This window comes from Sciurus carolinensis, chromosome 12 (genome assembly GCF_902686445.1).
Source record: "Sciurus carolinensis chromosome 12, mSciCar1.2, whole genome shotgun sequence".
Lineage (NCBI taxonomy): Eukaryota > Metazoa > Chordata > Mammalia > Rodentia > Sciuridae > Sciurus > Sciurus carolinensis.
The window spans coordinates 56,431,054-56,453,667 of record NC_062224.1 but is presented as its reverse complement, the minus strand read 5'-3'; the positions used below and the strand labels follow the sequence as shown (position 1 = coordinate 56,453,667).

Below are 22,614 nucleotides of genomic sequence, written 5' to 3'. Positions count from 1 at the left end.
TGTACCCAATGGTTTCTCACCTGGCGTCTAACACTCCTCCTTGGGTGTTCCTATACCAGAATGGCTGGAAGCTGAGGAACATGTTCCCATTGTTTCTAGAATGAAGAAACTACCCCACCCTCAAACAAAATCTGCCTGGGTGCTGCTAGCCTCTCAGATCTTACCCTAGCTCCACAGTCTCTCTTTCAATTCTCTTGCCACAAGGTTCCCAGAGTTACATTTTCCCAAGAATTAGAGGTTAAATTCATGGTATTAATCACTCTCCTGCTTTTCTGATATCCTTAGGCATACAATGTTATGTACTCCTCGCAATGAAGATTCTGACAGTGAGGTGTGCTACAGGAATACATTCTCTCCATTAATACTGACTGTCCACAAACAGTTTAGTTCATTAAATATATGCATATAGGTCAGTTCTTTTAAAGAGAATGGACCTTTAGCAGAAATGTATTTAAATGGCCTGGTAATGAATGGACTCATGCTTCTTTTGAGAGGTTTTCAATGCATTTGAGATAGCAATACTTTAAGACTTCGCGGTGAAGCCTACCACATTCGGATTAAAACACTGTTGGTCAAATTCAGTTCTTGGGAGGTGTTTTTGGTTTTAATGGTCATCTAAGTGATTAAACTGTCCAAGATTGCATTTTAGTAAAGGCTTGAATAATCATTGCTCAGATTAAGAATGATTAGATAAAGAAAGGTCAAAAAGAGACCAAAACCTAACTAAATAATGAAGGAGGAAATGAAAAAGTAAAGGCAAGTGAAAAAGCAAGAAGGGTGAAATAATGTATAGAAAGCGTAACAAGGCCAATTTCTTGTTGGGAAGATTCATAGTACCGAATAAGTCTGATCCTTTTGTTTATTGCAAAATTCCATTAAATTACTCCAAAAGGAAAAAGAATGATTTGTCCATTTATCTCACCTTCCAGATGGTAAGTGTTGGAACAGGATTTTCAAAGAGATCTGGGTGACTTGAGAGGCCATTGTCTTGTCACTGTGTAGAACCTCCCCTGCGAATATGTAGGAAAAACCTATTTTGTTCTGTTTTAGTTCTTTTGGAGTCTTCTTTTTTGGGAACAAAGTAGCACCTTGAGGGCCTTTGCTGGTTTCCCTGAGTCTCAATTGTGTTAAAGGGCAGACTATGAATATTGCTGCAGGTCATTGACTGATTGGCAGTACAGAACAGTTGAAACAAAGGCTAACCAGCGTCTCCTTGAACTCCTAGGAGCCGAGGTGACCTACATGAACATGACTGCCTACAACAAGGGCCGACTGCAGTCCTCCTTCTGGATTGTGGACAAACAGCATGTTTACATTGGCAGCGCGGGTTTGGACTGGCGATCCCTGGGACAGGTAATCTTCCCACATTGTCTAAACTCAAAATTCTGTCAACATCAAAACTTCTACCTCGATAAGGCACTCACTCAGCCATCTCTGCAGAAGTTGAGGGAATGAAAACGTAGAGCGTTCTTTATTTTTATTTTCACTTTTTGCAGTGCTGGGGTTCTAACTCAGGGCCTCGTGCCCACGAAGCACATACTCCACCACTGAGCGAGACCCCCAGGCACCAGCATTTATTATTTTTATCTTGTGCCATTTTAAGAGGTTCACCTTTGTTTACTGTGGAATGATGAACCTTTCCTTGTCAAAATCTTTTTACCAAAAACTAAAATGAAAGGAAAGGAAAATACAAAATAATTGCCATTGCTTCAGTGCTTTTGCAGTTCGGATCCTACTCTCTCCTGGATTCTTCAAAGCTGGTTGGTATGTAATGTATATATCCCAAACCTGAATCTTCAAGATGATCTCACATAAGCCATGAGATAGAGAAAAACATATAAATTCAGCATGGGATATTAAGTTTTGGGATAGTAATCATTTCAGTTATTCCTTTAACGAGTCTGAAGATGAAGACGTTATCCTTTTACTCTTTGCAAATGATTAACTTCAAATGTCTTAAAAATACACTTAGACCATCTTATAATTTTCGTATATTTACATTTGCTAGACACAATACATAGAGGTTTAGAAAATTGCCATCTTTCCATTGGTCAACTGCAGCAGGAAGTGCCTGGTCACTGGGTGCTTAGGAGGACACTAATCAACTTTGCATAGTACAGAGCCCTATGCTCCCCATCCAGCATAGCTGATCTCTTTTGACATTAAGATCCCTGAATTCACCAAGTGAATTGCCCTGTACTTTACTTGATCTCTTATGGGAAAGAAAATATTTGGGCTCAGATAGGTCCCTAACTGTGGAGAAAGAGGGCATCACATTGTATAAGTCTGATAAGGGCAACATCACATTTGTATTGTTAATTTTATGTACTTAACTATTTAAATGAGAAAATTCATGTTTCTTTTGAATAAAGACATCATCAAAAATTGAGAAAACATTGCTTATGTTTTCTCAGAAAATTAGGAGAAGCCATGTATAGATTTTTAAAAATGATCCTGAATAAGAGTAATTCAAAATAATAGTAACAATAATGGTAGCAATAACTAGCATATACTAAATACCATATGCTATTGGAAGCTATTTGTTTTAGTCAGCTATTTCACTGCTGTGACTAAAAGAACCCACCCCACACAATTATAAAGGAGGAAGAGTTTATTTGAAGGCTCATGGTTTTAGTCCTTAGAAGGCCGGCTCCATTCCTCAGGTCTTGAGGTGAGGCAGAACATCTTGGCAGAAGAGTGTGGCAGAAGGAAGCAGCTCACATCATCAGGAAGAAGCAAGAGAGAGAAAGTCTCCAGATATAAAGTATATACCCCATAGCCACACTCCAATTCTCCCATGTGGGATTAATTCACTGATTGGGTTAAGACTCTTACAACCCAATCATTTCTCCTCCAAACCTTCCTGCATTATCTCATGTGAGCTTTTGGGGGACACCTCACATCCAAACCATAACATTCCACCCCTGGTCCCTAAAAGCTCACAACCATCTCACAATGCAAAATACATTTTGTCTATTTCCACAAATCCCCACAGTCTCAAAAACTCCGAGATTGCTCGAAGTTCAAGTCCAAAATCTTCTCTGAGGTTCAAGGCAATCTTGTATTGTGAGCATGTATAAAATTAAAAGCAATTTACAAATATCCAACATACGGAGGTACTGAGTAAACATTTCCATTTACAAAAATAGGGGTATAGAAAGAAGGGATGGAACCAAAACAAGACCAATCCAGCTGGGCAAATAGATTCTGTAGTTCTGTGTTTGGCATCAGGAGCTCATGGCATGTTGTCCTCTCCAAAGGGCTTGTATAGCCCTGCCCCTGTGGCCTTGGTTGTTGCAGCCCAAGAGGCCTTTCTATTGGCTTGTCTCTGCTTGTTTCCTGCAGCTTTCTTAGAACAATGTCCCATGTTACTGGCATTTCTTAATCTCAGGGGTTTCCACTGCGGCTTTGGCTACCTCTCAAACTCTTCACACTTTGACTTCTCAGGGGGTGCCTGCTGCACCTTGCCTGGCCTCCCAGGCCTTCCTTTGAAATCTTGATAGAAGCTTCCATGAGCCCCTAACTCCAGCATCCTGCATGTCTTCAGAACCAGCGCCGCATGGTTGGCCCCAAGGTTTTGCTGTCATCTCAAGCAGTAACTAAGCCTCCCGGACGCAGGCTGCAGCAGCCTCTGAGTGTCTGGGAGGCTAAGCATGTTCAAAAACCTTTGTAGGCCCTGTGGTACAAGAAGGGTGCCCTACTGATCTCATCTCAAGAGAATTTTCACCTTTACTCCCTTGAGCTTGAGGTGGGATTGGTCTTGCCAGCTCCTGAGAAGCCCTCAAGTTATCTTTCTTATTATTTCTAGGCAAAGTCTTTAGCATTTCTGTAGTGTCTTTAACAACTTCAACTTCCTTATTAGCCCTACTCCAACCTTTCAAGTTCACTTTTTCCAAATCTTTCTGCTCTACCTTCTGCTGCTGATTATCAAAATAAATTTGGCTAAAAGCCACCAGCAATATCCATGCCACTTCCTGAATGCTATGCTGCCTAGACATTTCTTCTACCAGATTAAGAAGTCCATCACTTCTAAAATCAGCCTCATAGAAAGTCTCAGGACAAGGACAAAATGCAGACAACTTCTCAGCCAGAACATAAAACGAAAGGCCTCTACTCCAAATTCCAATAGAGTCCTCCTTGTCTGAACCCTCTTGAGCTTTGTCTTCACTAATCAAGATCCTATCACCTTTCTGGTCTTCTGAGCTTGTACCAGAATCCACCATTAATCTCTGCTTACAACAATCTAAACCATTTCCAGATTTCTCTGCTATACATTACAAAATTCCTCCCATCAATTCCGAAAACCTCCAAAATCTTCTGAAACACATGGTTAGGTTACTCATAGCAATGGCCCCTCTCTTGATACCAATTTCTGTTTTAGCTATTTTGCTGCTGTGACTAAAAGGACCCAACCAGCACAATTATAGAGGAGGAAGAGCTTATTTGAAGGATCATGGTTTTAGTCCATAGAAGGCCAGCTCCATTCCTCAGGTCTTGAGGTGAGGCAGAACATCTTAGCAGAAGAGTGTGGCAGAGGGAAGCAGCTCACATCATCGGACGCAGAGAGAAAGAGAGAGAGAGAGAGAGAGAAGAGAGACTGCACTATCCAGAGTGGAGTCCCCCATAGCCATGCCCCAATTCCCACCTCCTCCAGCCACACCCTACCACTTCAATTAATCCCAGGTGGGATTAATTCACTGATTGGATTAAGACTCTTTTATCCCAATCACTTCTCCTCTGAACCTTCCTGCATTGTCTCACATGTGAGCTTTTGGGGGATACCTCGCATCTAAACCATAACACTATTTAAATGAATATTTGTTTTAAACCTCACAGTTATCCTATGAGGTAAATACTGTTGTTGTCTCCATTTCATAGATAAGTAGACTTGAGCCCAGAACTGAGTTTCAACTTTGAAACTTTTAAGTCTGCTTTTCCAAGTAATTTTGAGATGAAAACACTAATTTTGATTCTGTATGTTTCATGTTTAGTGGCCTTATAAACACACATATAAAAATATTGATTATAACAACATTGGCTTACCTCAGAAACAAGAAATAAGGCAATAGCATATAAAACCTCTTTAATTTAGAGTACTTAGAGGAAACTAACTTATGGCAATGTCTCAGTTCATCTTTTATTTTTTGTACTTACAATAAACATTTGCCCAGTAATTTTCAGTTGGATAGCGTATAATCAATACAAAACTTGGTTCTATAGCAATAGTGATTATATGTAAATTCTACTGCTAAGTGATTTTTAAATTCCAAATAGTTTGAGGATTATCTGGTTTATTTTTAGAAAATCTACTTTCCCACCACCAAATTTTATTTGTTTTGTCATTCACTGTTATTGATTGATAGGGTCTAAAGATTTGTGATTTCTATTTGAATGACTAAGGCTTACTGACATTTTCCCCCAAAGTTTTAGAACACATTATCTTGTTCTTAAAGGAACTACCTTTGTGTTCTTCTACTCCCTTTCTTAGACTAACAGACATGTAGGAAAGTGTTGATTTCTTTGCTTGAAAATTATTACTTTGTCTTTGTTTTGGCTTACTGTTCTTTGTTTTGCCAAAAGTAAGCTGATCTTTAAAATGTTCATTCTGCATCTATGTAGTCATTAGAATATTATTCCTGTTGAGATGGATCATCATCATGAAATGTGAAATTTTCCCCACTTTTAACATAGTAAATTCAGAGTAAGGATAACCTGAAAATTATTTCCTCTTATCTAATGAAGAATTAAAGTTGTCTGATGATCCTTCATTATTTACACATTCCCAAGCAGTAGCTAGAGTCCCTTCCTATTATAGAGAAGACCAGAGTTGTCCCTGAGTCAGTGCAAATTGGGCACACATAAGCAATTTCTGTTTCACAATCACTTCAGCTCTTTCTTAAGGACCTGTCAGCTTCTAATGATTCATTTAATGACATTTTTAGGAGGAATCAGATTTGCAAACTCTACCTTATGTCACTGCATGGAGTTGGTCTCTGTAGCTATGTCTAGAAGAGATGTCACTCCGACCTAGTCATGTAGTTTATTTGTTCTCTGCTTCTAAGTCATTTAATTAGGGACAATAAATAGGGTACAGTGAGGCACACCTGCAATACCAGTTATTCGGGAAGCTAAGGCAGGAGGATTGCAAGTTCCAGGCCTGCTTTGGCAACTTGACAAGACCCTCCCTCAAAATAAAAAATTAAAAATTAAAAGAAGGGTTGGGGTGTGGCTTGATGGTAAAATGTCCCTGGGTCCAATCTCCAGAGAGAATAAACAGATATTTTTAGGTTTTCTCCTTCAACTTGAAAATACCAACAAAGCTATACTTTAAAAAACCTAAATGGATTAACATGATATTTCTTAAGTATAGAGTAAATATAACATAGGGATTAAAAAATAAATTTATCTTATAACCCACCATAAGTAAATTCACAGATAGGAAAACCATGAAAAAAATAGTGAGTACTTCCAAACTCCTCTTAAAAAGAAGGTAGGTGAAGCATTTGAATTAAAAGTAAATATTGATGGGAAATGTTTTAGCCATCAGTAATTTCAAGCCATATGGGCTTTCCCATATGAACTTCTTTTGCGGAAGTCTGTGTTCTTCTATTGGTTGTAAATTTAATGGCAGGTTAAACTTCTTGGATGTCAGGGAATTGGGACAAGGCAAGTGAAAGAAATATTTTCCAAAGACTACTATTTATGTGACAGGCACTGTGCTAATAACTTTATAAATATTTTTTCACTTGCCATAATAATCTAAAGATAGTTGTTGTATTTACCTTGCTAAGAAAGATAATATTGGAAAAATAACAACCAAACAAATCCCATTTCTGCTTTTTTTTTCTTCCTGCAAAATAATAAAGCATTTTCAAACATTCGCAGGAATTAAGCATTTGGACATGATTCTCATATTGTTAGATTGACAGTTAAATCAACAAAGTCTGCATCTTTTGTTTAATTTCTAGCAATTTGGGACTCAGATATCAATCAACCCAAAGTTACTGTTTTCTCGTTTTTTCTGCTGCTACACCAAGCTCTCAAAAACTAAAATAAATCTCACTTTTACTCTCATAGCAATCTTTTCCATTTTCCTCCCATAAGAGACTATATTCTTTGATGGAGGTGGTGAAGAGGACTAAATTGGGGAGCAGGCAGGTTTAAACTCTTCTACATGAACACTTGACATCCCGTCACCTTCCCTGTTTATGTATGTCAACTGCCAACCTACTCAGGACTTCTTTCTAATCAGCATTCCTTTCTCGGCACACCTGTGCACAAATACTGTCTCCTTTCTGTCTACTCTTTCCCCAAAGCTCACAGTTTGGGATTATATTATATACTGTATTGTCTATCTTAGTGTTTCTTTCAACTGTACTTGACTATGTGGGATTTTTTTCTCTCTCTATCAGTGTGACATAAAACTTTGCTCAGAAGGACCCATATATTAGGTCAGATTTTAATTTTATCAAAGTTGTATATGAGGCTAATTACATGAATGATTTTAATACATCTTCCAAGTTTCAAATTCAGTCTGTGCCATCAGCTTTATGTTTTCTGAGGTTTTTCAGTGAAATCTATGGTGATTGCTGTCAACTATTGCCTTAAGTCTACGGTAAGTAGAAGAACCATAAAACTAATGACAACAGCTTCAGTTTTTTGTGGGCATTCTCCGTGTTAAACATTCTTCTAAACATGCAAAGAGTCTGAACTCATTCAATTTTCACAATAATCCTTTCTTATAAATAATACTATTAACACTTAATAATACAAAGAAAGAAGGTGAGACCTAGGTAAGTAAGTTACCCGAGGTCACCTTTCAGAAAGTGGCAAAGCGAGAATTCAGACCCTGGTCCTTTAGCAATAAATCCCTCATTCTTATTTGACCGTCACTAATTTTTAAAAATAAATTAGGTTTAAGTGAAATTATTTTCTTTCATGATCTTTCTGTAATGCTTAGTTAGAGATTCTCCCCACCGTCATCCTTTTCTTTAAGAAAAATTAACACACGTGATGAAGAAACCCTCCTCTCGTTCCCCTCTTTCCCACTGCAGACCATGATGATGATGAGGGTGGGGCCACCCAGGGACACCTACTCTTGCTCAATACTCCAAACCCCCTACATCTGTGGGTCCAATGTCAAGACGAGGGTCCGAGTGTGTTTGCTCCTGTGTTCCTCACCTCCGATGGATGGATCAGGGGCTCCCTTAGAATTCTAAGCCACAGAAAGTGCTGTGGGAAGAAAGAGAACCCCACCACAGGCTTCCCAGCCAGGGGTCTGCATCTGTGAAAGTGCCATAGAGGAAACAAAAAAATACAAGCAAACAAAAGACAACCAGCGTGTGAAACTGAAAAGAAAGTGCGCAGCAGTCCTCAAACCCCGCAGGGCTCTGGAGGTGGGAAGCTGAAATAGGAGAAGCTGGGATGGAAAATAAGAAAATCACGTTTTTAGAAAAAGTTACATTTGCAATTTTTCCAAATAAGCTCTCTTAGATAAACCATTACCTGGAGTCAAAGGTGGGATTATATAGGTTCCTTGATCACTAAAATCAGCACCTCCAGAGATGGGAAATTTTTAAATGGTGTACTTTAATATAATTAAAACAAGAATAGGCCTACTTACAGTCTGTGAATGTGAGCACATTTTAATCTTAGCCAACCTTTATGTGAAAAGAATTAAAAGGAAGGTATGAAAACAGATCAGCTCGGGTGGGGGGGGCACAGGCATTTGGGAGCTATAAGATACTGATGATTACATCATGTATACTTGATTGCAACCCAGGGGGCACGATACATAAACTCAGCAACCTGACCAGACCTTCCACTGTAATTCAGGTGGGGGGTGGTGAATTCAGCTGCCCAGGATCAGCTCCGTATCTGGAATCGTTGAAACATTTCATCTTGGAACTGAAAATTACATCAGAAAATAACCAGTGTGGTGTTTTCCAAGGAGTGTTATGTGAAATGCTTTTTCAGTGAGCTAGATGTCATGGTCATTGCCTGAGAAAAAGATTCTGTGCTGGCAAAAATTGAGAAACTATGGGTTTAATTTAAATGGATTTCTTCACTGTGGGAGTCCCAGGCCTTTAATATGCTAATGTGCCTTGTGAATCTCTCAGAGAGTGGAGAGCATACAGCACTCCTCCAAGCTGGCTGACCATGAAACACTTTTCATAATTGATTTCATGGATCAGGTGTTCCTTGTCTGCTTATTTACACAAATGCTGGTCTAAACCAACATCTCCCAGTTCACTGATGGGAACACTGAGGTGGTGGGTAGGGAGCTGCCAGGTCACTTACCCTGTATATAGTCTTCCCTCAGTAACCACAGGGATTTCCCATCCACCATTCATCCAACCTCAGATCAAAAATATTCATTAAAGAAATCACATCTATATTGATCCCATACATATTTTTTCTTGTCATTATTTCCTGAATAATACCGTGTAACAATTGCTTGCATAGGATTTACAGTACACTGGTGTGAGTAAACTAGAGATGATTTAATATATACAGTAGTGTCACTGGAGAAGGAATCTCTCCAGGATAGAGTCCTGAGGTGTTCCCAGGGAAGAGGGGGAACTCAGGACAAGTAGGGTCCTTTATATGGTGTTGGAAAAGAATTTCAGCTTATGCTGATAGTGACACAGAGATTTGTTTAGAAAAGAAAGGTGTACACATTCAAAGGAGAATACAGGTCATGGAGAGGGACAGACAGCAGCCCATTGGTCTGGGGTATTCATACTGATAGAGAGAGAATAGCTACGGATAGGACTGGAGGAGGAGCCAGCGTAGTTACCAGATTTTGCACCAGTTTTCCCTGCTGTGTATTACCTGTATCATGTTACTTTTTTCAGGTGAGTCCCTAAGGAGGGCCAAGGACCTGGGCTAAGGGCATGGACGGAGTGGCCAAGGAGTTGCTTGTTTTGAGTTTCAAATATTGATGAGAACCATTCCAGTAGTTCATGGGTGCTTCACTCTTGAGACTCAGCGTGTCTTTATTTTTCTGTATCTCCAAATTCCTCTCTCAGTAAGATGTGTGTGGATTACAAATAAGCAAATATTATGGCATTGTATAAAGGGACTTGAGTACCTAAAGAGTGTGGTATCCCATGGGGTTTTGGAATCAGTCCTCCAGGGATACTGAGGGATGACTGGACCTCTCATTTGTTCTGTTTCTCTGCTGGAGATCCTTGAATAATACAGGAGGTGACTACAAGAACTGAAAGAAAAATGTGTTGGGAGAGGCCTGGAAGAGCTATGTGTCACCGTAGTTGAAGGGCCATGAGGAAGGAACCAGAGGGGGCAGTTACATGGGAAAGTGGGGCTGGGTACCTGGGAAAAGGACCGTACTGTCAAATGAAAATGGAGAAGGTCAGCAGAAGGGGTAGTTCCCCTGTGTTTGTTAGAGAAGCAGCAAAGAGACTGACTGATATGGATGCTTCTTATCTACCAGTTTAAGTACCTGAACGTGATAGGCCTTTGAACTGAAAGCTACTGATTTCATCAGAGCTGTCTGGCAGTGCTCATTTGATGGAGGGGCACTGATGTGAGTCACAGTTCCTCTGCCTCACCAAGCATTGTCACGTCTTTCAGGTCTCCCTGCAGGCTAAGGTTGTAACCTGGCTTTAATCATGAGAAAGGGCACCAAGACTTAAAGTGTCTTCCACTCCATCTTCTTGTCCCCATTTATTTCAATTAAAAGAGAAAGGGCCAAGTTGGAGTTGTGAAGACCCCATGTGCATGGCAGTGGGCAGGATGTCACTGTGGTATACCCCATGCTGTCGTTGCTCTTCGGTGCTAACCCTGAGCTGATGTTTTTCTCAGAATTTATGAGTTTCAAAAGACATGCTTCAGCTCCTTGGGAAGTGGTGCATTGGTGACACACATAACTAGTTATCAGAACCAGAATGAAAATGGAGCAAAGTAATTCAACCGCAAATACAGCAGAGAATAATTAATATTCCTTAGGACACTGTAATGAAGGAAAACAAATGATTAATACTCCCTATTGATTTAAAAGATTATCCGTGCTTCTCAGAAAGGTCATTTTTGTTTGCATATGCATTTTTAAATAAATGAGGAGGTGGAAGTCCCTATTTTTCATATAATATAGGTACTAACGAACTGCATTTTTATAACAAAGTCATGCATATTTTCTACAATTTTAAAGTGGCAATGTGGAAAACAGTCTTGCTCAAAAGAAGCATAAATAGGAAGTCCTTTTTCCTGGTCTCCCATGGGAAGCATCCTTACAAAGCCAGTTTCTGTCGTAGTCTCAATTTATACAATTATACGAAGTAATAACAGAACCACTTGACCTCTCTACTTGCCCTTCCTAAAATGAGATTTAGAGATTTAGGTTATTCCCAAGTGCAATTTATTTTTTTCTGAAATATTTCCTCCTATGTCCTTCCAACCTCCACTTCCTGAATATGTTCTAAATGACATGGTAGCCTTTGATATCTTCATGGGACATGTCTCAAGGGCTCAATCCTGGTGACTTTTTCCCCCTTTCATGTTTGGTAAAAGTTCCTCTTAAAGCTGGACATGATGGCACATAATTTCCTCTCCTCTGGAGAGGCTAAAGGAAAAGAATCACAAATATGAGATCAGACTGAACAACTTAGCTGAGATCCTGTCTCAAAATAAAAAACACAATGGTGGGGGGATGTAGCGCAGTGGCAGAGTGCCTCTCGGTTGAAACCAGTCCTGCAGACAAACAACCAAATGTCCCTCTTAAAATATGTACAGAATTCAGGTATGATTCTTCAAAAGTAGCCTCCTCATTGAGGACTTTGCTTCTACTCAGCACCATACTTTTGAAAACAGAGTCTGAATCTAGATTTGCTGTTTTGCCAGTCTCATTGCTTTTGTTGCCCATTACTAAGCTTGCTGTTTGACAGCATAGCACAGTGTTTGGAGTCAGAATTGAAAAATTTTGTTGTAACCCTTGCAGTTATATAACCCAAGGAAGTTATTTTACCTCCTTGAGTTTCCATTTGTTCATCTCTACAACTGTACTAATGATAATGACCTCATGCAATTGTTAGTGAGACCGAACAGGATTCTAAAATGCAGCTGGCACCATACCTGCAACTTGGTTCCTGATCAATAAACTGGCCATTGAGCTGATGACAAGGAAACTTGGTAAGTTGCCTAGGTCGATAAACAGGGAGATGCCAGAAGCACTTGTGCTTATTTATTGTCTTTGGTAAAGATTTCATATATCTCCCTAGGTTTGCTCACAAACACTGTCCCAGTTAACAGTACAGTGAGGTAGGTGAGGTAGGTGTAGAATGAATTCTACATCTAACACCTGCTGTTCAAGATTATTATCAATGCTAATACCTAGATGACTATTAACCAAATTTCTAAGTGACACAAATTTGGGAGACAGATTTAAAAACAAAGCATAGGATTTCAGTGAGTGATTAGACCAATGTTTACAAGAGGAAATTGAACAGGAGTGTGGAAATAAATGAAGACCATGCAAATGAGAATAAGCAAGGACTCTAGCAAGGGAATCAGCCACCACCACTTGAGTTTGGCAGAAACTCAAAGGAAGGCAGAGGGAAGCTAGAGGCATGGCTCAGTGGTAGAGCCCTTATCTAGTATGTGTGAGGTCCTGGGTTCCATCTCCAGCACACAAAAACCAAACACTTGACTCTGGAGCAGTGGTGCATGCCTGTGTTCCCAGCTTCTCCAGAGGCTGAATGGTGAGGATCACTTAAGCCCAGAGTTGGGAGACCAGGCTGAGCAACATAGGAAGACCCTACTTCAGAAAACAAAACAAAACACTGCCACATCACTATTACCCAGCAGTGGGTTTCTGGGTTCTTGTCTTCCCTAAAGTTCAGTCCAGAGACACAGGCAGAAAAGGTATAAAGGGTACATTCAATGAAATGGAAGTATGCTCCAAAGTGCATGGAATGGGCTGCCTCCAAAAGAGAAGATGGCCTGGGATTTTCCACCTGGAGAGATATTATTTTTGGACTGGGAAGCTGCCCCCTCATTTATTATGTTTTTGGTTACCGTGGTTTCCCACCATGGCTTAGCGCAACTTGACCAATTTTGCCATGTTGGGAATTTTTCCCGCATAGACCATTGCTGTTTTCTCCAGATTGACAGGGAGCTGCCTGACTTAAGAAGGCGGTGTATCTGGCCATTTGGGCAGAACCTGAATTTCCTTCCCCCACCTACCTTGCTGTGTCTATGTAGCTACCTTCTCTAACAAAAGAAAGCAAAGCAGTAAGAAAGCTTCATGCTGGAAAAAAAGACAAGAGTGGGCTCTGGTTGGAGAGTTTGCATGTGCTCTAACTAGAAGCAGAGCATTCTTTGTGATTGGCTAGGAAACATATTTGGCTTTCTCTGGTTGGTCCTAAATTGGAAGCAGGGGCAAAAATGAAGTTAACTGGTCATTATCAAGCAAGTCCTGGCCATTTGGGCTGATTACTTCAAGGGTTATTGTTCAACTCCCTGGAACATTTGCTGTAGATGGTAGGTTGGTTTTCAGGGCTGGTTGCTGCAGGTTGTGGGTCAGAATTCTATTTTTTTTTTCCTGTTTTCTTCCTTATTTATTTGTAATATATGGATTTTGTTTGTTTATTTTGTTTTGTTTTTACAGACTGCATTTTGATTCATTTAGAATTCTCTTTTTGTATATGGTCTGACTATTTGTATATTCAGTCTCTGGATATAACAATGCCCTTCTCTTAAAACCCCCATCCTCATTTCCTGCCTCCCCACAAACTGGCTTTAGAATCCCTACTAAATGTCTGGGAACCCATATCGAGAATCAAGACAGGGTGTCACCTGTTAATTACACGAAATTCTAGCACCTATATACTCAGTGTTGAGTATATAAGGTGCTTAAAAAAATGTTATCACTGAATGCACAAATTAACAACTAGAGTGTGTTTAGTTGTCAGGTGAGCCTTAAAGCAGCAACATATGATAACTGGAATTAAAGACTGGAAATCACAGGAGAAAGGATTTGCACCAATGCAAACAAGAATTTACCAGCCCCAAAGCTGTCTATCATTGAACAGGCCAGACTCATGAGGAAGTTGGTTCCCAGGTGGTTAACCCTTTGGCATTCAATGGGTGGGACTGTTTTAGTGACCAGAAATGATTCATTTTATCGGGGTGTATTCTTGAGGGCAGGAAAAGATGCCCAGAGTTAAAGTAACTGTAATTTCTTAATCAAAGCTTACACACTAAAAGCTCAATAGATGTGAGCTACCACCAGCAGCAGCATTGTTCACAACCTGCTAGCACATGTCAGGAAGGATCCAGGACATCTCTGCCTGTCTTAAGTCTTAAGGCACCGTACAGATGTGGTACATGCAGGAGCCTGGCCACACTCACTCACTCTTTATGTTGGGTTTATGACAGATCAGTGACCTTTGCCAAAAGCTGGTCCACACCAATGTAATTACATTTTTAACATTGCCCTCACAATGGTTGAGAAAATGTTATTATGAAAATAATACAGGAAAATCTCACTGTAAACCATGAAGGCTTGTATTTGCTTCTGTTTCTATTTGTCTTTTAAATAATACTTAGGTAAAATACCAACTGGAAAAGCTTGTTGAATACATGTGTAAAGATTTTGTTTCTTTTCACAAAAGTTTATTAAAAATGTTGAAACAGAGTTTCTTTGAAGGCTCAATCAGACCTAGGAAATGCATTTATTTTAACAAACTATATTAACAAGGATTCACTTAGGTGAATTCTATGGCCCCATTTTTCCCACTTCCTGGCTTTCATATTTTAATTGGAAAAAAATCGGATTGTATGTTCTTGATACAATGACTTGCAAGAATACTGCCTTTACACCATACGTCATTCTGCATACTTCAAGTGTAACAAGCTCAAGCATCTATTATTATAATTAGCTGTCACTTCTGTCCTTTACTATTGAATTCACCAACACCAATTCTGTCATATTTTTAAAAACCTTTTCTGAAGCTTTAATTCCCTTAGCAAACTGGGTATGGAAAATTAACTCCGTTGCCTTGCACTGTTTCAACATGGTCTTCTTAACTCCCACCCACAGACTACTAAGTTAATTCATGTTGTTTTCGTCAAAGCTGAATGTACCATATTCAGACCTTCAGAACTATCTAAAAATACCCTTCCCCTTCTGAACTGCCTGTGGTGCTACATATGTTTATTCTAGAAATGGTGGGTCTGAATTTTAGCCTTAGAATTCTATGGGATAAATCATGCCTCATAATACAGATTTTTTATTTTTATTTTAATTTATTTATTTTTTTTTGGTGCTAGGATTAACCCTGAACCTTGTGCATACTAAACACACACTCTACCACTGAACTACAACCACAGCCCCATAAAGCAAGATTAAGATAAACCACACACAGGAATACAATGCTATTAGGCTTATAGTGTTGAGTAAGAGCTTTCTACTTTTTAGACTTCTCCCATGAACATTGATTTATTCAGTTTTCACAGCAGCCATATGAGATACCTAGGACTGGCTTTATTATCCTTATTTATACATCAGCAGTCTACAAGAGGCTAACTGAAAAAATTCTGAAATTATTCCATCAGTTAGCATCATAGTTAGGACTTGAACTTAAACTTCTGATTAATGCAATATATTTTGCCTGGGCCGCACCATTTCTCTTAATAATTGGCCATATGGGCTAATTAGAACATATAGTAATTAGAACATATAGTACCATCCCACATAGTCCCACAGTTCTAGAAAGTGTATACTTAAGAGTCTTCTTTTAACAGCCATTTAACCTAAAACTGAAAAATATTCAAATAAAGGCCCTACACAGCCAGAATTCCCCAAAGCAACTGCCTCTTACTTATTGGAGCACCTCTTAGGACCTGATTCTTAGGCTCATTATAGGTCTAATTAATTCCCAAACTCGTGGCCTATAAGAAGTCACAAGTTAGAAAAATAACGATACCTCAGTCAAGTAAGAGCTGTGCAGGGGGGCAGGAATAAACACACTGACCAATGAAACCCACACAGCAATTCTAGGATTCCCAAATTAGTATAAGTTAGCCCACAGGTGTCCCTGCCAACACTGGGGCTAGTCTCCAGCCTGACTGTGTCTTTCACTTTAGATAAAGGAAGAAGTCTATCCACTTGGTGCTTCTTGTTCAGGACAAAAGAAACATGCTTAAACCTTTCAGAGAATGACTCACAAGGCAGCTTGAAGACTTAGTCTGCACAGCAATGAACTCTCTCGTTAGAAAACAGTATGTATGCATGGATGTGTGTGTGTGTGTGTGTGTTTAATTTAATACACAAACCTAAAGAGTTCTAGATTTTGCTTAAAAAAAAAAGCATTTTAGAGCAGGTAAACAGGCCAGTTTCAGTGGGGAGGACTGGCCATATGGGAAGTACCACTACTACAAAAATCAGTTCGTCTATGGTTCTGTAAGAGGTTTGGAACATTGAAAGCTGAAAAAAAGCTTTCCATGCCATTTACACATGGCACCAATGTAAATTTATCTTTATTTCCAAATTTGTGGACAAAGTCAAAATTTGTGTCAATTTGTGTCAAAATTCAAATATTTATCATCTGTCTGCCAAGAGGTTTCAGCAGGGAGCTTCTCTAAAACATACTTGACCTGCTGCAAACTGCTGTCACTTCCCTGCCACTAATTGTCAATTCCCTATTGTTTTCATCTGTTCATTCATTAATTCATTCAGCAGGGGTTTGCTCAGCATTTATTTTGTGCCAGGCGCTATTGAAAATACTAAAGGTGCAATGGGCAGAAGCCCATTTATTTTCACATTATACTAAAAATAAACAAGTGAATAAATATTTATAATGAAGTGTGACAACTATGTAGTTAGCTCGGTCCACAAGAGGATCAGGAATGCTTTCTTAGATGAGGGGATACCTGAGCTTGAAGACTTGGTAGAGAGGAGCAGGGTGAAGAAAGGTTTTCCTTTGCACAAAGACAGAGCGAAGTTTGACTGATTCAGAGAGAAGGCCATCAGTAGCCTGGGTGACTACAGCCCGCAATGTCAATCATGAGTGGAGAGATAAGACAGAGTCTAGGGCCTCAGGTGTCATGCAGAAAAACACAGACTTAGCCTATGGACCATGGAAGGTATTTGAAAGGGTCTAGGCAGGAAATGGACAGCTATGGTGAAATATAATGGAAAGGACTGAGACTGGGATAAGGAAACCACTTAGGAAGCCCTTGAAGAAATGGAGCAGGGTGAGATTGAGCTTCTGAACTACGTCAGTGACTATGAGGAAGGATAGGCCAAGCCACCCTAGGCTTACTTATTACCTGCCTTCAACCTTAGGTTCCTCACCATCTCACATCTCCTGAAAGAAGCTGCAGACTCTGAGGCAGAGTGTCATGAAGCCCACAGGCCTTCTCCTCAGAGGAGTATAAGTCATTTAATTTCTGTTAACACAGTGTGATGACTTGTTAGAGGCATACATGTGTGCATGTATACAAATAGGCACTAAAAAATATATACCAACATGTTCATGGTTGTGTTAGTGACCTTTTTATCATTGTGACAAAAGGCCTTTCTCAGAAGGAAAGATTTCTTTTGGCTCAGGGTTTCAAAGGTTTGAGGCCATGGTCAGCTGGCTCCATTGCCTTGAGCCTGAGGTGAGCCAGGATATCAAGGCAGAAGGGCATGGTGGTGAAAATGTGCAAAGCTCAGGGCAACCAAGAAGCAGAAAGAGAAAGAGGAAGGGATCAGGGACAAGATATAGTCCCCAAGGGCACAGCCCCCAAGGACCTACTCCCTTCACACTAGGTCCCATAGTCCACCATCATCATTGAGTTATGAATTCATCAGTGGATTAGTCCATTGATAAGGTTGGAGTCCTCATGATGCAATCACTTCCCCAAAGCCCCACCTCTGAACATCGCTACTCTGGGGACCAAGTCTTTAACATGTAAACCTTTGGGGAACATTCCAGATCTAAACCATAAGAACAGTGATTACCTCCAAAGTAGTAAATAGATGGGGAGGAGGAGAAGAGGATCTAGAAAGATCATACTGCTTTAGTGCGAACATACATATTTAAACATAGTTATATTTGAAAGTTCATTTAATTTTAATTTGAGAAATTGATTATATATAGTATTATAAACATTTAGTATGTATATGTGAATGCAGGTGTATATGTATATGTGTGTGTTGTCATACTGTGTATGTGTATATGTATGTGTACGTGTGTGTGTGCTGTCATACCATGATAGAACTATACTTGCCAAAGAGAAATTTTAGAGTATTGATTCTGTAGCTAGGAATTTATTATTAAAGTCTCCTGAGCTCCTAAATAATTAATACCTCTGTGCTATTGTTTGGATAAATGTCCCCCAAATGCTGAAGTGTTTTGTTTGGATAAATGTCCCCCAAATGCTGAAGTGTTGGCGGCGTGGTCTCCAGCAGATGGCACTATTGGGAGATGGTGAAACCTATGAGAGGTGGGCCCTAGTGGGAGAAAGTTAGGTGAGTGGGGGAGTGCCCTTGAAGAGGATATTGGAACCCCAGTCCCTTTCTCTCTCTCTTCTGCTTCCCACTTGCCATAAGATGAGCAGATTCCCCCCTCCTTGCCACAGAACCAAAAGCAATGGGGCCAAGTAACCGTAGAATGAAACTTCTAAAATCGTGAACTAAAATAAATCTTTTTTCCTTTTAAATTGAGTGTCTTAGGTATTTTGTCACACTGACAGGAAGCTTACTAACACACACTGTAAGGCTAACCCAAGCTTTGACCTACTGGGTATCAGTTGCAAAACAGATATGAGATTATGCACTTCTCCCACATGGCGCTTCTCCTGACCCACTGTAACTTACCAACAGAGGTCAGTAAGGACAAGGTTCCACAGGAGTTCTTATAATGCATTTACCATATATAAACACAGGCACAGAATATTCCTAATGTGTTTCTTAATACAAATTCAAAGGTTTATTTGCCTTCTGGCTTCATATATATATATATATATATATATATATATATATACTGGGATCAAATGAAATTTAATCACTTGCTTCAGTCTAGTTAATCTTTTTTGGCTTTTGCCAAACAAATAATAATAAATTAGCTCAGATCATATTCACAATCTATCGCATGTTATTTTCTACCTTAAAGTTTGTTTCTGATTTATTTATTCTGCCTCTCCTCATGTAAGATAAATTTCCATTTCTCCTTTTCTCTCTCAGCCCCCTTATCTTGGTCACTTGCATTTTAACCATCTTTGAGTTACATAGGTTAACTCCTGCCTTTGAATATTTATCTATTTCTAAACTTAATCCTTGAGCCAAAGGTAGGAGTTAGACGAATAAGGTAGGAATAAGACGAATGCTTCCCCCTTTATTACATTTAGTAATCTTCTCAGAGGCATTTTTCTTGGGAAAGGAGATGATAGCAGATTGTCTAAGTCTCTGTGGTCTCCCTAGTGTGTAGCAGTCCCAGATGAAATCCTCTATGAAATGTATAGAGACATGTAGGTCTAGAGAGGGAGGAAAAGCAGCCCTGGATCCTTCTCTAACTCTGAAATTGCCTGCCATACAGTCTTGGAGATTGTCTCTCAAACAGATGGAAAATGCATATTTAAAGCAGCCTTTAATATTTTTATTTTCAAGTTATTTTTAATTGTCATTGTCAGTTTCTTTGGTGTCATTTGATGTTCACACCCAGTACTAAGAAAAAAATGAGAAAGACTTTGAAAGAAAAGACGTGGCTCATACGTTCAAACATAAGCACCAAAGCAGAAGAGACTAAAGAACAGGTAAGGCCTGGGAACATTTTCTAAGAAAATTAATTCATTTGGGGGAGCTCTCCCCTTGGTACACTTAGGCAGAACTCCCCTGGACAGCAGGCCTCACCAGTAACAATGCTCTGCTGGTACATTTCAAGTGAAAGGAAGCTCACTTCTACCTGAGCAGTTTATTCCTAAATTTCTCTTTTTATGAGAAACATCTTCCTCATTGTTAATCCCAAGTTGGCCTCCCAGGTTTTTGATACCGTGATCCAAATTCTAGAATGTATGTTCTTAGAGGCTCCAGAATAATGATGGCAGTGCACACTTAGAAACTTGCAAGCATCCAGTGTCCATCCCATCAGAAAACAGATATGTGAGAAGCCTTATCCTTGGGGCCAGGTGTTTCCAGGGCCAACCCCTTGGTCAGAGATACAAGGAAAGCAAAAGAGTTGTGTGATCCACTCTGCTGTTGTGATAGCTAGATTACACATGGAGAAGAGTGGTCTTGTATCTTTCAGGCCAGTACTCACTGTGGATGGATAGAGGAGCTTTTTTAGTTCAGTATTCAAACAATTTTTCTAAGTAGTTACACAGTTTATTAGCTCCTCATCAGGTGAAATGCTTTTACAGCAAATATCCCAGTGAAGACTTTAGAAGGATAACCCTTCCTGCCAGTTGTCCACAGTTAATTTCCAAAATGCTGCCTTTCACATTAATTTATCGGATCCTTCCACAGCCTGTGGAGGCAAAGGGAGCCTTTATTACTACCTCTTCAACAAATGGTGCTGGGAAAACTGGAAATCCATATGTAGCAAAACAAAATTAAACCACTATCTCTCACCCTGCACAAAACTCAAAGTGGATCAAAGACCTAGGCTTTAGATCAGAGACTCCACACCTACTAGAAGAAAAAGTAGGCCCAAATCTCCATCATGTCAGCTTAGGAACTGAATTTCTCAACAAGACTCCTAAAGCACAAGAAGCAAAATCAAGAATCAATAAATGAGATGGTATCGAATTAAAAAGCTTCTTCACAGCAAAGAAAACAATCAAGAAAGTGAATAGAGAACCTACAGAATGGGAGAAAATCTTTACCACCTGCACCTCAGACAGAGCATTAATCTCCAGGATATATAAAGAAATCAAAAAAGTTAACACCAAAAAAACAAATAACCCAATCGATAAATGGGCAAACGAACTGAACAGGCACTTTGCAGAAGAAATATGGATGGTCAAAAAATATTTGAAAAAATGTTCAACATCTTTAGCAAATAGAGAAAAGCAAATCAAAACTACTCTAAGATTTCATCTCACTCCAGTCAGAATTGCAATTATCAAGAATTCAAACAACAATAAACTTTGGCGAGGATGTGGGGAAAAAGGTACACTCATACATTTCCGGTAGGACTACAAATTGGTGCAAAAACTATGGGAAGTGGTATGAAGATTCCTCAGAAAACTTGGAACGGAACCACCACTTGATCCAGCTATCCCAGGCCTGGGCTTATAGCCAAAGGACTTAAAATTAGCATGTTACAGTGATGCAGCCACATCAATGTTTATAACAACTCAATTCACAATAGCTAAGCTATGGAACCAACCTAGTGCCCTTCACCTGATGAATGGATAAAGAAAATGTGGTATATAGACACAAGGGACTATCACTCAGCCTTAAGGAAGAAGGAAATTATGGCATTTGCCAGTAAATGGATGGAACTGGAGACTATCATGCTAAGTGAAATAAACCAATACCAAGAAACCAAAGGCTGAATGTTTTCTCTGATATGCAGATGCTAACACACAATAAGTGGGGGTGAGGGGTAAGAAGTTTATTGATTAGACAAAGGGGAATAAAGGGAAGGGAATAGGAAAGACAGTAGAATGAATTGGACATAACTTTCTTATGCTCATATATGAATACACAACCAGTTAACTCCACGTCACGTACAACCACAAGAATGGGAAGTTATATTCCGTGTATGTGTCATATGTCAAAATAATTCTACTAAAAAGAACAAATAAATATTAAAAAAAATAACCATGTAACAGACCCTAAGTGCTCCCTCTTCTGCATCCTTTACTTCTGTGGCCTGCAGCTCTCTCCTCCTCCCTACTCAAGGACCTGGACCTCTTCAGTACTTTAGGGAGCCCATTTAACTGTCTTCTGTGTCCCACTAGTAGTTCCTGTCATGTCACAGGTAGAAGTTCCTAGTTTCTTGCATACTTTTTCCTACTTTTTGAAAAAACTTGTTCTCAAAAATGCTGACCAGACACAGCAGGAATATACCAGTTTTATTTCTCCCCCTGGAGACATCCTTCCTGGACCATTTATTGGACATGCAATCAACAGTTTGAGCCAAAGTACAGAAGCATCTGAATTACAGGAGAAGATCACTGTGGCCTCTGCACAGGGTCAAGGAAGGGGATGTGATGTGCCCATGAGGAAAGCTTTGCCAGCATATGGGGAGAGAGTGGGTTTGCAACTCCTCCTTGGAGGCTGTGTCCCAAGGACCTGCTGAAACTGCCCACTTGTTTGGGGTGATGTCATCTACTCAGATGAGGAAACCAGGTGGTGTGAACAGGTTTGGACATTTTTATCTTGTGATAAAATATTTACAAAGAATCCAAAAGTCGATGTCAGGTAGACAGTTAAAAATAGAGGCTTGGAGCAGGGTGTGGTGGTGTGTGTCCATCATCCCATGACTACGAGGCTGAGGCAGGAGGATTGCAAGTTCTAGGCTAGCTCAACAATTTACTGAGACCCTGTCTCAAAACAAAAATGAAAAAGGATTGGGCATATAGTTCAGTGTAGAGCACCCTTGGGTGCAACTCCCAGTACCAAAAAATAAAACAGAGACTTGGAGCTGAGAGGTGAGATGA

The 22,614-nt window shown here is 39.7% G+C and overlaps 1 protein-coding gene across 4 annotated transcripts in view; it reads left to right on the top strand.

The window, feature by feature from the left end:
• The window catches only part of Pld5 (phospholipase D family member 5), a 429,659-nt gene that overhangs the window by 326,109 nt on the left and 80,936 nt on the right, over positions 1 to 22,614 (top strand). For all 4 annotated transcript variants that reach the window (XM_047521653.1, XM_047521654.1, XM_047521655.1 and 1 more), the window contains one exon: positions 1,226 to 1,353. In XM_047521653.1, the coding sequence (XP_047377609.1) occupies positions 1,226 to 1,353 (128 nt within the window). The remainder of the gene's footprint in view (positions 1 to 1,225; positions 1,354 to 22,614) is intronic.